This window comes from Phoenix dactylifera, chromosome 4, assembly GCF_051530095.1.
Source record: "Phoenix dactylifera cultivar Ajwa chromosome 4, Ajwa_hap1_PhDact_Kaust_v1.1, whole genome shotgun sequence".
Lineage (NCBI taxonomy): Eukaryota > Viridiplantae > Streptophyta > Magnoliopsida > Arecales > Arecaceae > Phoenix > Phoenix dactylifera.
In genome coordinates, this window is record NC_143193.1 from 4304062 (window position 1) to 4317880 (window position 13819).

The following is a 13819-nucleotide window of genomic DNA, read 5'->3' on the forward strand; positions in this document are numbered from 1 at the left end:
TGTGGATCACACTAGATTCAATGGTGGGTTCGCACGAAGAAAGACAAATCCTTCTTTCACGCAAAAGATACAATCTCTGTCTCTATCAAAATTACTTCGCAATCCATCTTACACATCAAATGTAGTGGAATCTATTGAGACGAGACAATTAAATCAATTACCCCCCCCCCCCCCCCCCCCAAAAAAAAAAATAACTTAAATGGCCATTAATACAACATTGGATTTATTATAATTTTGCAATGCAGAACTGAATAATTGCTTACAATGCAGTACTGTTTTATCTGAGACGCCACAATTGAACTCATTCCAACAAACAACTTAAATGTCACTGAGGTGGTAGCTCAGTGGAACTGGGCCTTACTTCCAACCAAGTGGTTTCGAGTTCGAAACGCACGGGCATCGATTAAATTGTGGAGATTAGATGTTCTCTGCTCGGATACGTGGTTTGGGAGGGTTTATTGGTCCGCTGGTAGCCTTGGTGGTGCTAGGTGTGATGTCCTCACATAAAGAGTAATCGTGCCGGAGTCCAGAGAGATAACCACCCGAACTCATGGGTGGGGAGGGTATGAGTAAAATCGGCAGGCATGCCCAACACACGGTCATTTCTATCCACATCGAACACTCTTCTGGTGGGGTAGGGGCCCAGTAAGAGTTGCTACGCGGGGGTGGCCCCCCCCCCCCCCCCCCTCTCCTCGCTCTCTTCTTTTTTTAGCGAAAAAAAAAAAAACTTAAACCAGTTACCAAACAAACAAAGCAACTTAAATGACCATTAATACAACATTGGATTTATTACAATTTTTTTAATGCAGAACCGAATAATTAGTTAGAAAAATCAAGAGACTGGCATTAGGTGGAAGCTGGTAGTGTCACTAGGCTGGACTTTTCTTTTTTTTGTGAAGCTGGGAGAAGGTAATGGGAGAAGTGACGTCAATACTTTGGGAGAGAAGTGGACGAAAGGGAACGGAAGGGAGAGCAAGGGAGGTCATCAACGAGCCCAGGTGGAATACTCTTTTAGAAACCGCCACCGCTATGATGAGTGCAACTGAAAATGGCGGCATTTCTAATTTAACTGCCATTAACTTCGGTGGGATCCCCAAACCACCCTGCGTTACGTCTAGTGCCTCTATTTGCCCTTTTCTTTCTCTACAATTACTCAACCAAGATAAGAATAATAAAATAATAAAATTACCCAAACTAATTAGAAATAACTAGTAGTGTATCTCTTTTAAAATAATTTATTTGATTTTTCCATAGGTTTTGAATTTGTCAAATAGCTTTTATAAAATATGCATAGAGTAAGTAATAGCTACCTCATTCAAGGAAAAAAAAAAAGAACTATTATAAGTGGCTACTGGAACTAAATTGTTGTTTGCGCCTTTCTCTCTCTCTCTTTTTTTTTTTTTTTGGATACAATATCTTCTTTTTTATAAGACAAAACCACTATCAATCAAAAAGTATTAAAAATATAACTAAATAAAATATAGATGTCTTAAAGGCCAAGTGATAGGAAGAAATTAAGATGTGTGCTGTGGAAAAGTTTATTTATAAAAAACGAATAGATACACATTTGGGACTCAAAATGGCATCTCACTCAATAGGAAAACCAAGGCATAGAGTGATGCTAGACTCATGAAGAGCTATAGTTAATTCTACTGCAATATCAAAGATAAATATACACAAGTAGCCTGAAAGTAGAAAAATAAGGTATATGGCCATGGGGATTTTTTTTGAATATTAACATATGATTGAAAGGAAATATTGTCATTTTAGTAGATAGAGACAAGAGCATTTTAGATCAAAGACTAAAGAATTTGTAGTGTATAAATAGAGAAGTAGAGGTGAGCGTATTATATAGAAGGAATTAAAAGGATTCAAAGTTTTTCCAACTCCAATAATTTAACAATAAATAGTAAAATTATACTGGAAGATGATTTTAAGTATAGGATGTCTTATCATGCATTATTCAGAACACGCAAGCCATATCATGTTAGAGTTTCTTTAACATATTTATATTAAAAAATTAAATTGGTAGAACTATTCTCTCTTTAATACTGCGAGCTCTATATTTTGCTTTAGTATTATTACCTAACAATCATATCATTTTCATATAGATGCAAATATGAGAGTATACACAGCCAAATATTTTTGTTGATGCCTCAATAATTTTTAATTTGTAAAATCTTAAACATAGAAACTAGTCTACAGTTAAAAGCTTAAAACTAAATTACAAACTAAAAGAGTAAAAATATCAAAATTCACAAATTAAATGAAAAAATCAAAGGGGAATTATGTAAATTCATGTAGAACAAGTAATCAGTGCCTATTAATACCCCTCCTCCCTCCTGCTCCCCCCACTCCTCAGAACAAAACCACCACCAGAAGAAGGCAACCTAGCTTTCTTTCCTTTCCCTTTCCCTTTCCCTTTCCCTTCTGAAGGAACTCTAGAGAGAGAGGGAGGGAGAGAGAAGCCCCTCTTGGAAGAATGGCTCTCAGAGTGGCCCTTGCGCCGGGGATGGCTCTCTATTTCTCTCCCACAAAGGGGAATGGGAGATCCCCCAGGGTCTCCATGGCTTCCACCATTCCCTCCTCACCAAAGTGAGCTCCTTTATCTTTGAAATCCTCTATGTTTCCTTTTATCGATGGAAAGATGCGTTTTTTTTTTTTGCTTGCATGCCTGAATTAAGCCGTTGTTTGGTGTTCAATTGCATCTATCTTCCGTGATTCGATAATTTGATGCCTCAAACCGCTTATATTTGTAAATTTCTTGATCTTGGTCGTGCTGTTCTTGTGTTTTTGGGCCCAAGAATGGTGGGAATTAGTTTGTTTTGGGAGAGTTTATCGAAATTTGATGAATTCTGATAAGGATTTGACTCCCTGGAATCACAGTTTTGTTATAGTGGTTTGTTTGTTGAAAGCGAAGGAATATTGGGTTAATCGCACTCCTCTGGAGCTGCATGGGGGCACCTTTCTACGTATCTCGCTACTTACGGTAGCCAATTATTTCCGGATGAGCTCTCTTCTTGAGTTCTTGAATGGATTTAGGTCGAATCTGTACTCAGTGACCACTTTCCCCTATTTGTAAAACTTTTTTTCGTTTTTTTCTAAGTTTTATTTTGGACGTCAACCTAATGTACTATAATCCTTTCTTTCTAGATCATAGAAGGGAAGGAAAGGAGAGATTGAAGAATCCAGTTACTCATGATCTTTTCTTCAATAAATATTGAATCTGAATTACTTTATTGAATTTTATACTATTCTTTATTTTTCACATTTCATGATTTTTTAAGAAAATGTTCCCCATGTTACTCGAAATCAGAAATATTGTAGTGGCGTTTTTGTACTAGCATGATATATCTATATCAACATCTATATCTATATATATGAATATACATATGTGCGTATGTATGTATGCGTTCATGCATGTATGTATGCATGCATGTATGTACTCATGTATGTATGCACGCATGTATGTATTCACATACACACATACGCATACGTACACATCTACGCATACATACACATGTATTATGGGTGTATGTATGTGTGTATGCATGTATGTATGTACGCATGTATGTACGTATGTACAAATGTATTATGTGTGTATGTATGTATATTGTAATACAAGGAAAATGACTGATGATTGAAGCGCTGGACCCTCTATTGAAGCAGAGAGTGGTCAAGCAAAGATGGGTGGTTCAAGTCAATATTCGCACATTTATTGCCGCTGAACTGTTCATTCTAGTTCCTACTGCTTTGTCATTTATCATCTACGAAAAAAACAGTCAGTCAAAATGATTAATTTAACTGAAACTTGTTTGGATTATTAGTTCTCAAGGTTTCCACGTATGATACTGATTTCATGCAGTAAATTCAGGAATTAATACATTTTTATTTTATGTTTTGAATCAGCTGTATTTTTTTATTTATGTAACTGTTCCTTGAGTATTGCAACTCAACTCATGTAATTAATAAGAGATCTATGGAATGAAGAATTCGTGGTGCCCATTATTATGGAGTTTACTTTCTTGCAAATACATTTTCTTTGCTTTGAGTATGAGGAAAAAATTAGATACATAATTTGATCCTATTTTGAGATAGCCAAAATGAACAATTAATAGACGAGTTTTTCCTAATATGCTGTACATGTTGATGAATTTGTTTTTGTTGGCAACTGCTTTCCTGAATGATCTTTGACTTGGTTCCTTGAGCATTGAATTGAAAGGTGTCAATGGTGGTAAGTTAATGGTGCACATTGTGGGATAAGAATTTTGTTGATGTAGTAAGGAAATACTTCCAGTCTAAGGCAAAGCATATTGCTAGGAAAATGAATTAATTGATGCTGCTCTTGGCATACTCTTGAAGGCAGGGCAAAGCTGTATACATGGTCTTACTTGCATTTGGCATGTAGGTTTTGCCTAAAGTGACGGGGTGATGGTTCCACAATTGTTGATCCCTTCTGCAGATGTTTTATCTTAGATTCTTCATGCTTTGGACAGTGTTATGCGAGTTCTGGATATTTTTGTTAACAAAGTCATTCAGAAATGTGGAATATGTAATGTGATCGTTTTGATATGGAATAGGACGTCTGTCAAATACATTTTAGAGGAGTTAGAGGAGTGTTGAACAAAATATACTTCTGTAAACCTTAACATTCTTAGCATACCATGCTAATGCTTAGCATCAATTCATAGTTAAACACACTGGTGTATGATTGAATTCAATGTGCTTGTACTTATGCATCAACATTTGGGCGATTTTTATTTTGATAAATTTTGCTTTGAAATGCATCCAATAATGTTGCCCTGCTGTAGAGAGAATCCAGTCACTCACCATAAACTTGTTCTTTAAATCCTTTCATTCTAAATGTAAAACCTCATTTTGATATGCGCTTGGTTGCAGTACTGAGCTACATAATCTTTAAAATGTTTCATGTCATCATTGGAAATCTTCCCAAGGCTTCGTTCCATTTTTGTCAAAATCATTCCAGATATAAGGCATATGTACTTTGGCATGTTGTTGTCACCTGTCTAATTAATCCTAAAAAACTTATTTGTCATAAAGAAATTTGGTATTGTTATTCTATTTTTGGCTTGTGTTGTTTTTTCAAGACCACAATAGGGGATCAGGGCCTGGAAACTTTGTACATTGTTGGACTTTAGGCATAGTTTTTTGTGTTGGAGGGATTTTCCATTTTCACAGCAGCCGCTGTAATGCAAGTTAGTTCTTCATATTTCTATTTCAAAAGATGCTTTGTGATGTTGAGTACCTAGCACTGCTTTGTAATAATTAAAAAACTCGATTCTGCTCATTTCTTCCAATAGCTACCAGATTATCTCTGTCTTCTCTGTCTTCTGTTTGTTGCAATACCATTACTTCAAAACTCATGGTAACATGAAGACATAAACTATTTTATGTACTAACAAGAATTATTAAATATTGGTTCCTTGTATCTGTCCCTCATTCTTTGCCCCAAATGTTTCTGCATCGTTCATCTAGCACTAGCATCTTCTTTTTCTTCATGGAAGGTGACCTACAACAGCTGAGAGACTAACTTTCTTCTCATTGCTAGTGGGAGTTTAATTATTTTATATGTGATCTGCAAAAAGTTTCAAAAGGACTGTCTCCTATGTAACTTATGCATAGACAAGTGCGCATGCATTGGAAGGCATAGGTATATGCAAGTTTTATGATTTCTAATGGAGTTTCCAATTGCCGGCCCATGCAGTCCTTTCTGGTCCATGCCAACCAGCATATGTCATGCCTCACCAATACAGATACCAGTTCTGGTCTATATGACACTTATTAATTGGTTTAAACTTTTTGGTAAAAAAAAGGTTTATTAAGTCGCCGCATACGTACATATTTTCAGCATGGTGCAGCATGTGTTAACTATCCTCACAAATTACTTAGTAATATTTGGATAGATTATGATAATAGCAGTTCATTGGTATGTAAATATCATTCAGTATATACATTTTTATAAATTCTAAATTTTATAATTTATAAATTAATGAATAAAACATTTCCATACTAAATGTATATTTGGAGAATGTGTCTTGTACTTTTTTCATATGAAATATCATGTGCTAGTGTCCTTAACTGAAATAGGATACTATGTTTTTGCTGCATTCTATTCATTCTAATATCAGATTTATAAACATGACTTAGAATATGTGTTCTTATTTTAAATCTCAGAATGTAGTATGACTTTGTTTTATGGGGATAAAAAAGATACACAGCTTTCTGTATTTTTTTTAATCTTCACTTGTGGTAAAATGTGGAAAAAAATTGTCTGCGGCAACACTTCCTTTTCATGATTCCTTCTTGTGGAAGTCAATAAGTATAATGTGTCTGCTGCTCTTAGTTTTGCTTATTTACAAAATAACCTGTATTTTGATTGTTCATCGTAGATCTTATTATGACTTGTGATCTTTTTAATTGACAAATTAGTCATCTTTGACAGAAATAGTGACAAAACTGCTCTCCTCAATAGAAAAAGAAAGAAAATAGTGATAAAACTATGACATCCTTATGTTTTGTCTATTATCTGTGAATATTAGCTTTAAACAACACAAAGAATACTCTGAGCAGATAACTTGTCTCAGGGTTGAGTCTCTGAAGAAACCCTTCAGTCCTCCAATGGAAGCGCATTTGCAAGTCACTCATTCCATGCCACCTCAGAAGATTGAGATTTTCAAGTCCTTAGAGGACTGGGCACAAAATAACATCTTGGTGCTTCTGAAGCCAGTTGAGAAGAGCTGGCAACCGCAAGATTTTCTGCCTGATTCTTCATCTGAGGGTTTTTATGATGAAGTTAAGGAGCTGAGGAAGCAGTCAAGGGAGATCCCTGATGATTATTATGTTTGTTTGGTTGGAGATATGATCACTGAGGAAGCTCTTCCTACATATCAAACAATGCTTAATACGCTTGATGGTGTCCGGGATGAAACAGGCGCCAGCCTTACCTCATGGGCTATTTGGACAAGGGCATGGACTGCTGAAGAGAATAGACATGGTGACCTTCTCAACAAATATCTATACCTTACTGGAAGGGTGGACATGAAACAAATCGAGAAGACAATTCAGTATCTAATTGGTTCAGGAATGGTAAGATTGCTCCAAATTTCTGATATGCTTTTCCTGGATTTAACGGTACTTTATAATATGGAATCTCTATAGTCAATATTACTGGCATGAAACTTGTTTAAATTATGATACTAGCATGCAAAATGCCTTGTTTAAAGTATGGAAATCTATTTGGCTGCATATCATGTAATCAAGGTTCGCCATCTCGGTACCGAATCCTGTACCGGTGCCACACTAGCATAGTGTTGGTACGGTACCGTATAGAATTTTTTTGGTATACCGAGTGTCGGTGCGCCATCTGTACCGGATATCAGTACCGAGCTGATACGGTACGGTATGCCTCATATCGCCTGGTTCGGACCTGTACGGCGTACCATATCATGTATACTTCTTGCCTCAAGTGTGATATACTCGGCGCTTTTTCTTGCCTTACTGTTTTTGTTCTGTGATGTGCTCAATTATTCTTGGCAGGAATATACATGGACCAATAATTTGCAAGAAGTTCTGGTGTATGAATCCTTGAAGAAGGATGTTGACCTTACGATATCTAATTTAGCTAATATGACATGATATTTAATTATCCATACTCCTATAATTAGGATTGTTTTTTCTTTTATTAAAAAGATTGGAACTTTGAAGTGTAGATCTTTGATTGGTATTTTGGAGGAAAATAAAAGAGATAATGTACAAGGAAGGAAATTTGGTGAACTGAAATTATATGTTAATTGGAGCATGACTTAGGGAAGGAATTTGCTTTACTGCAAAATGGTCATAGTTGCTGATAATGCGGTTTGGAAATTTTTTGTGTGAAATAAATGCTTTGGTTTCTAGAATTGGATATTTTTGTGTGTTTCTAGAATTGCCTAAATATTCAGGCAACTTTAAACACCCTTTAGTGATAATTTGCTTTTACTAGAAATATGCAAACTCAGGAAACTGTAATTTGTCTGTATGGCCTCCAAATGTGCATGTATCTATTTTGTGTCTAAATTCTCACATAGATGAATGACTTATTTTTATTGTGTTTCGTAGGATCCCAGGACAGAGAATAGCCCCTATCTTGGTTTCATTTATACCTCATTTCAAGAGCGGGCAACCTTCATATCTCATGGAAACACTGCTAGGCTTGCCAAAGAGCATGGGGACCTGAAACTGGCTCAGATATGTGGCATAATTGCTGCTGATGAGAAGCGCCATGAGACTGCATACACCAAGATAGTGGAGAAGCTATTTGAAATAGATCCAGATGATACCATGCTTGCATTTGCTGACATGATGAAGAAGAAGATCACGATGCCTGCCCATTTGATGTATGATGGGCGTGATGATAACCTGTTTGAACACTTCTCTGCTGTTGCTCAGCGGTTGGGTGTCTATACTGCCAAGGACTATGCCGATATACTTGACTTTCTTGTCCGAAGGTGGAACGTCGAGAAGATAACCGGCCTTTCTGGGGAGGGGAACCAAGCTCAAGACTTTGTCTGCACTTTGGCTTCCAGGATTCGGAGGCTAGAAGAAAGAGCGCAAGGGAGAGCCAAGCAAGCACCACACATTCCCTTCAGTTGGATCTACGGTAGGGTAGTGCAGCTCTGAGCACACTTGATGTCACTCGGTACTCTCCAATTAGCTGGAAGTTTTTACTGTTTTGACTGCTTCTAGTTGCTTGTCATAGTATTCTTCTGCATCATTTGGCCACTTGTAGGGTGCTGCAGAAGTGTCTTAGCTATAAGCCTTTGTGTTTTCTGTTTGATAATCTGAGCTGGGCTTGTTCTAGTATGTAAATAATCTCTTTAGCTGCTATCATGGATATCATCTGAAGCTGGCAAGGGCTGCTATTTTGTAGCTTTCATAATTGAGTACTTTCAGATCGGTACTTGCTTTATGTATATATAGCTGTCTCTTAAGCATGCGTGCGTGTTATGATAAATTATCACATGTTTGGCTTTTTCTTGAATGAATTTCAAGGTCTTCAATTTATATGACCATTCAGAAGCCTTTTTAATGATTTTTTCTGTTTCAATAGATTTATTTCGAGTTGTTGTTTGATCATTTGGATCAGTCCTAATTGCATCAAATAAAAATTTTAAAGATTTTGCTTGACTTTCTGATTCAATTTTTCTTCATTTTGCCGATTAAGAGCGATTTTTCGAACAAAAGTTGGGTGTGAATGCAAAAGATTGAGCTAGTCAAAGCCAAAACTAGTAAGGGGTGCTCACGTATGGATGGGTAAAGCTAGAAGAGATATTGTTCTATATAAAAACTTAGGGAAGCCCTGCGCTGGAGCATCTAAATCAATTATCATTTTATTTATTTTTTTAAAAAATAATGATATAGTCAGAATTATGTTTTTTTGAAGTTTTTGTTTGATATATTCGAGAAATGTGGCAGTATCAAAAATAATTGATATTTACTAGAAACAACACGATGTGGAAAGGTAGATTAAATTAATTATAATGAATAATGTAAATAAAACCCATTGTAGAATATCATGATTGATTATATGGTAACATGTGAAAAAAAAAGGCTAGGCATGAACATGATGGAGCAAGAAAACTGTAAAAGTATGCATTCCAATATTAACTACTATAACTAAATGTATGATAATAGCATTACAATATCTGTGTTGAGCTACTAGAAACATCTGACAAAAATAAGTTCCTAGAATGATTACTTCATATCGACACCATGAATGTATAGAAATTAGGAAGAATTGTATTACCTGCTACAATTTATGGTTGCCATATTGTATCATTATCGAATGTAGAGCTTAGACTAGGATTAGCCTACTATATGATGATTTTGACATAAGTAGGATCAATGGTCTCCTAAGTTTTGTGATTGTCTTCCTCTTTGCCAAACAATTCTTACTCTTCTGTACATGAATGAGTTTCAAATAATGAGAGCTAGAACTCTCTCAACTAATGCATAGATAGGGGTGCAGATGGGTCGGATCAGATTGGGTCATAACTGACCCCAACCCAATTTGCTTTCTTGTTCGGATCTTAATATTAGACTCAGACCCAACTCAATAGAAGATCGGGTCGAGTCCATGGCTAAAATTTCTGACCCAACGGATCATTTGGGTCGGGTCCATGTAAAACTCGGTCCCAACCCAAAAATTTTGGATCCGGATTGGGTTTGAGTTAGGTCTAGTTCGGATCCCTGTACTTGTCATTCTTTGTACTTAATTTTTTTTTTTTTAATCCTATTTCAAGGTTAACTGGGCCTGGTTTTGGGTGGTGGCGGATAGTGGAGTGAAAAAGAAACATAGAAAAAAAGGTTGAGGTGAAGAAAAAGGGTAGGGGGTCGCATTTGAGAGGGCCAGGTGGAGATGTATCTAGGGCCGCCCTTCTAGGACTTTAACTTTGCAGTCACATTTAATCACTGCATGAGTGTAACCTCTCTATTAGGCCACCATTGCCCCAATAATAATTAGTATAGTAACTCGACGGGCCTACGTGGTTGCAGCTGAATAGGCCCGTGATACTCAAACACCGTAGCCGGGGCTACAACTTCAAAATTGGGTCTAATAAGTTCCGAACCTTCTGAGACCAACAGTATACTAGGTTCGGGTCGGATAGGGTCATAAGGTAGGAAACTCAAAATTGCCCTAAAAGTCAAATAGGTCGGGTCAGGCCGGGTTAAAATTTAGTAAACCTAGATCCGACCTGAAAACTAGAATGGGTCCAACTTTAAAACCCTACCCGACCCTATAGATCCTTTAAATTAAGTGTCGGATCAGGTCTAAGCGGGATGGGCCAGGTCGGGTCACAGATCAACCCGACCCATTTGCAGCCTTTTGCGTAGGCAAGGATAGGTTGATTAACTGATATTGCGCATCCACTGTAATTTTTATGTTTTTTATATCTAAAATTCTATAAGCATAAATTACTAGATAGAAGAATCCTCATTTTATTGATAGTTTGATACATTTCCCACAAAACATAGTTTGAGCTATAATACGTCAATATTTCTACAAGTCTCTACCCACCATACATATATTATTTGACCAAAATTTTCACTAAAAAGTCATCTATAAGTTCCACATAGATATATGTTGTTCATATTTTGAACTACCATGCTCATATAAAAATTAAAAGAAGGGTGAATTTCTCAACATAACTAATAAGAATATGAAGACCCAAAATCTCTCAATACTTTAATATACTTTGATACAAAATTTGCTTCACTTTTAGTGAATCAGTTGTTGCTATATATATAGCTTAAATGCTTTACTTAAGCACTATTCTAAAATTACGAGATAAATAACAATCTGGTGTGTGTTGAAATCACGAATCCTTCCGTGATTAGTGGGATCAGATTTGATCTGATTCAATCTCGGTTTAAAACCAAATCTGTTGAAGAAATAATTTTCAGATTTGGTCAGTTGTGATTGCTGCTTTTTTTGGCTAGTTTAAATGTATTTGTTTCTATCTCTTATCCCTTTAATTTAGCTTGTAGTTTCCAAGAATAAAGGAATCTGTTTTATGATCAGATTCTATAAATATTTGTATTATCAAAGAGGAATGTGATAACAAGTATTCCAATCTTTGTTCATCCGATTGTAGTGTTCCTATTCCATCATTTCCCCCCCGGTTTCATGGTATCAGAGCCGAGGGTTGTTTGAGACAGAGGAATAGCTAAAACAACCATGACCGGTGCGCGCAGGGATGAGGAGTCCAGAGGCTCTACGGAGACTTCTGGACCCAATCCTACAAGCGCACCCACTACAACCACCGTCAATATGTTGTCTGCAAACTTTCCAGAAAAGTCACCTCTACATATCACCACAACCCGTCTCAATAGCACCAATTTTCTCCAATGGTCCCGTTCCGCTTTAATGGTTATCCGAGGACGTGGACGGCTTGGCTACATTACGGGAGCAACAAAGCAACCGGCTGAAGGAGATGCAGCCTACACAACCTGGGATGCTCAAAATTCCATGGTAATGGCATGGATTGTTAATTCTATGGAGGAGGATATTAGGGAATCTTACCTATACTATGCTACAGCCAAGGAGCTTTGGGATGCCCTAACTATGACATTCTCCAATCTTGAGAATTCAGCTCAATTGTTTGAGCTTCAGAATAGAGCACATGATTTACGACAAGGAGAACAAGATATTACCCAGTATTACAATGCTCTCACAAGGCTATGGAAGGAAATTGATTTGTTTGTTCAAATTGATTGGGAAACACCTGGAGATGTTGAGAAATACAGAAAACAAATCGAGAAGGAGAGGATTTATGACTTCTTGGCTGGGTTGAATCCAGAGTTAGATGAGGTACAAGGTCGCCTGCTTGGTATAAAGCCCCCACCATTGATTCCTAAGATCTTTGCTGAAGTTCGCAGGGAGGCTAGCCGAAAGCGAGTCATGCTCGGGGGATCAAAGAACTTGCTGACTAAAACTTCAGCACTTGTTGCTCGTGGACAGGAGACATTTCGACCAAATAGGAGAAGCAATGTTTGCTGTGATTATTGTAAGAAACCAAATCACACCAAGGACAAGTGCTGGAAACTGCATGGACGGCCTGCAAGGTAGGATAACCGAGAAGACAGCAGACAGGGGTATCAAGAGGACACATGATCGAATCCTCGAGACATTACTAGCTATCAGAGTTCAGCTGAGGGTTCACTGCCTAGACCTTCTGTTGAAAACATGCAGCTTTCCCTTACCAAGGATCAATTAGAGCAGTTGTACAAATTGCTCACTCCTGCCCTTGCAGCAGCCACTTCTTCGGGTTCTTTACTTGCTCAACGAGGTAATTTTATTTCAGCATGTAAGAGCAGCAAAATTGAACCTTGGGTTATTGACTCAGGGGCCACGGATCACATGACTGGGTGTGAAAGATTGTTTTGTTCCTATTCACCAAGTTCAGGAAATTTCAAAGTAAAAATTGCAGATGGATCTCTTTCAACTGTTGCCGGAGTTGGGACTATTAAGATTAGTCCATCTATTGATCTGCGCTTTGTTTTACATGTCCCTAATTTAACTCGCAATCTTCTTTCCATTAGTAAATTAACTAGAGATTTAAAATGTGGTGTTCATTTTACTGAGTCTATGTGCATTTTTCAGGACCTGATTTCGGGGAAGAGGATTGGCAATGCTTAAGAACATGAGGGACTATACTATTTCGAAGAAGAAGCCATCTTGAATAAACAAGCTCAAACCATGAGTTGTGAGTCTATTCATAGAGAACAACAAATAATGTTATGGCATCGTAGGCTAGGTCATCCAAATTTTTCGTATTTAAAAAATTTGTTTCCAACTTTGTTTCGTAATTCAGATTTATTTCAATGTGATATTTGTCAAATTGCTAAACATTCACGTTCTTCATTTCCATCTCATAACTATAAGGCATCTTCTCCTTTTACCTTGATTCATAGTGACATTTGGGGTCCGTCTAAGATTAAACACATAACGGGAAAAAGGTGGTTCATAACATTTACTGATGATCATACAAGATTATGTTGGGTTTATCTTTTAAAAGAAAAGTCAGAAGCTGAGGATGTTTTTAAAAACTTTCATTCTATGATAAAAATCCAATATGATACAAGTATAAAAATCCTTCAAACAGACAATGGGCATGAGTATTTCAATTTTATCTTAGGGAAATTTCTTCTAGAAAAAGGGATTATTCATCAAAGCTCATGTATTATAACCCCACAACAAAATGGGATTGCCGAAAGGAAAAATCGCCACCTTCTCGAAACAGCTAGAGCCCTTATGTTT

The 13819-nt window shown here is 36.9% G+C and overlaps 2 protein-coding genes across 2 annotated transcripts; both read left to right on the forward strand.

The window, feature by feature from the left end:
* The first annotated feature begins 2350 nt into the window (after positions 1-2350).
* On the forward strand, positions 2351-8993 carry LOC103706520 (stearoyl-[acyl-carrier-protein] 9-desaturase, chloroplastic-like). The gene is made up of 3 exons (XM_008790650.6): positions 2351-2595; positions 6606-7107; positions 8119-8993. Exons 1-3 carry the CDS (start codon positions 2483-2485, stop codon positions 8677-8679), a joined length of 1176 nt encoding a protein of 391 aa, XP_008788872.4. The 5' UTR covers positions 2351-2482; the 3' UTR covers positions 8680-8993.
* A 2933-nt stretch (positions 8994-11926) lies between these two features.
* On the forward strand, positions 11927-12628 carry LOC149753609 (uncharacterized). The gene has a single exon (XM_089930325.1). It carries the CDS (start codon positions 11927-11929, stop codon positions 12626-12628), a length of 702 nt encoding a protein of 233 aa, XP_089786451.1.
* The last annotated feature ends 1191 nt before the right edge of the window (positions 12629-13819 follow it).

Bases quoted from the DNA above. Each gene is read 5' to 3' on its own strand.
- LOC149753609 (XM_089930325.1), top strand. From the start codon at position 11,927: ATGGTTATCCGAGGACGTGGACGGCTTGGCTACATTACGGGAGCAACA.
- LOC103706520 (XM_008790650.6), top strand. From the start codon at position 2,483: ATGGCTCTCAGAGTGGCCCTTGCGCCGGGGATGGCTCTCTATTTCTCT. The intron at 2,596-6,605 runs GTGAGCTCCTTT...AACTTGTCTCAG, and splicing joins ACCATTCCCTCCTCACCAAA to GGTTGAGTCTCTGAAGAAAC. The intron at 7,108-8,118 runs GTAAGATTGCTC...TGTGTTTCGTAG, and splicing joins ATCTAATTGGTTCAGGAATG to GATCCCAGGACAGAGAATAG.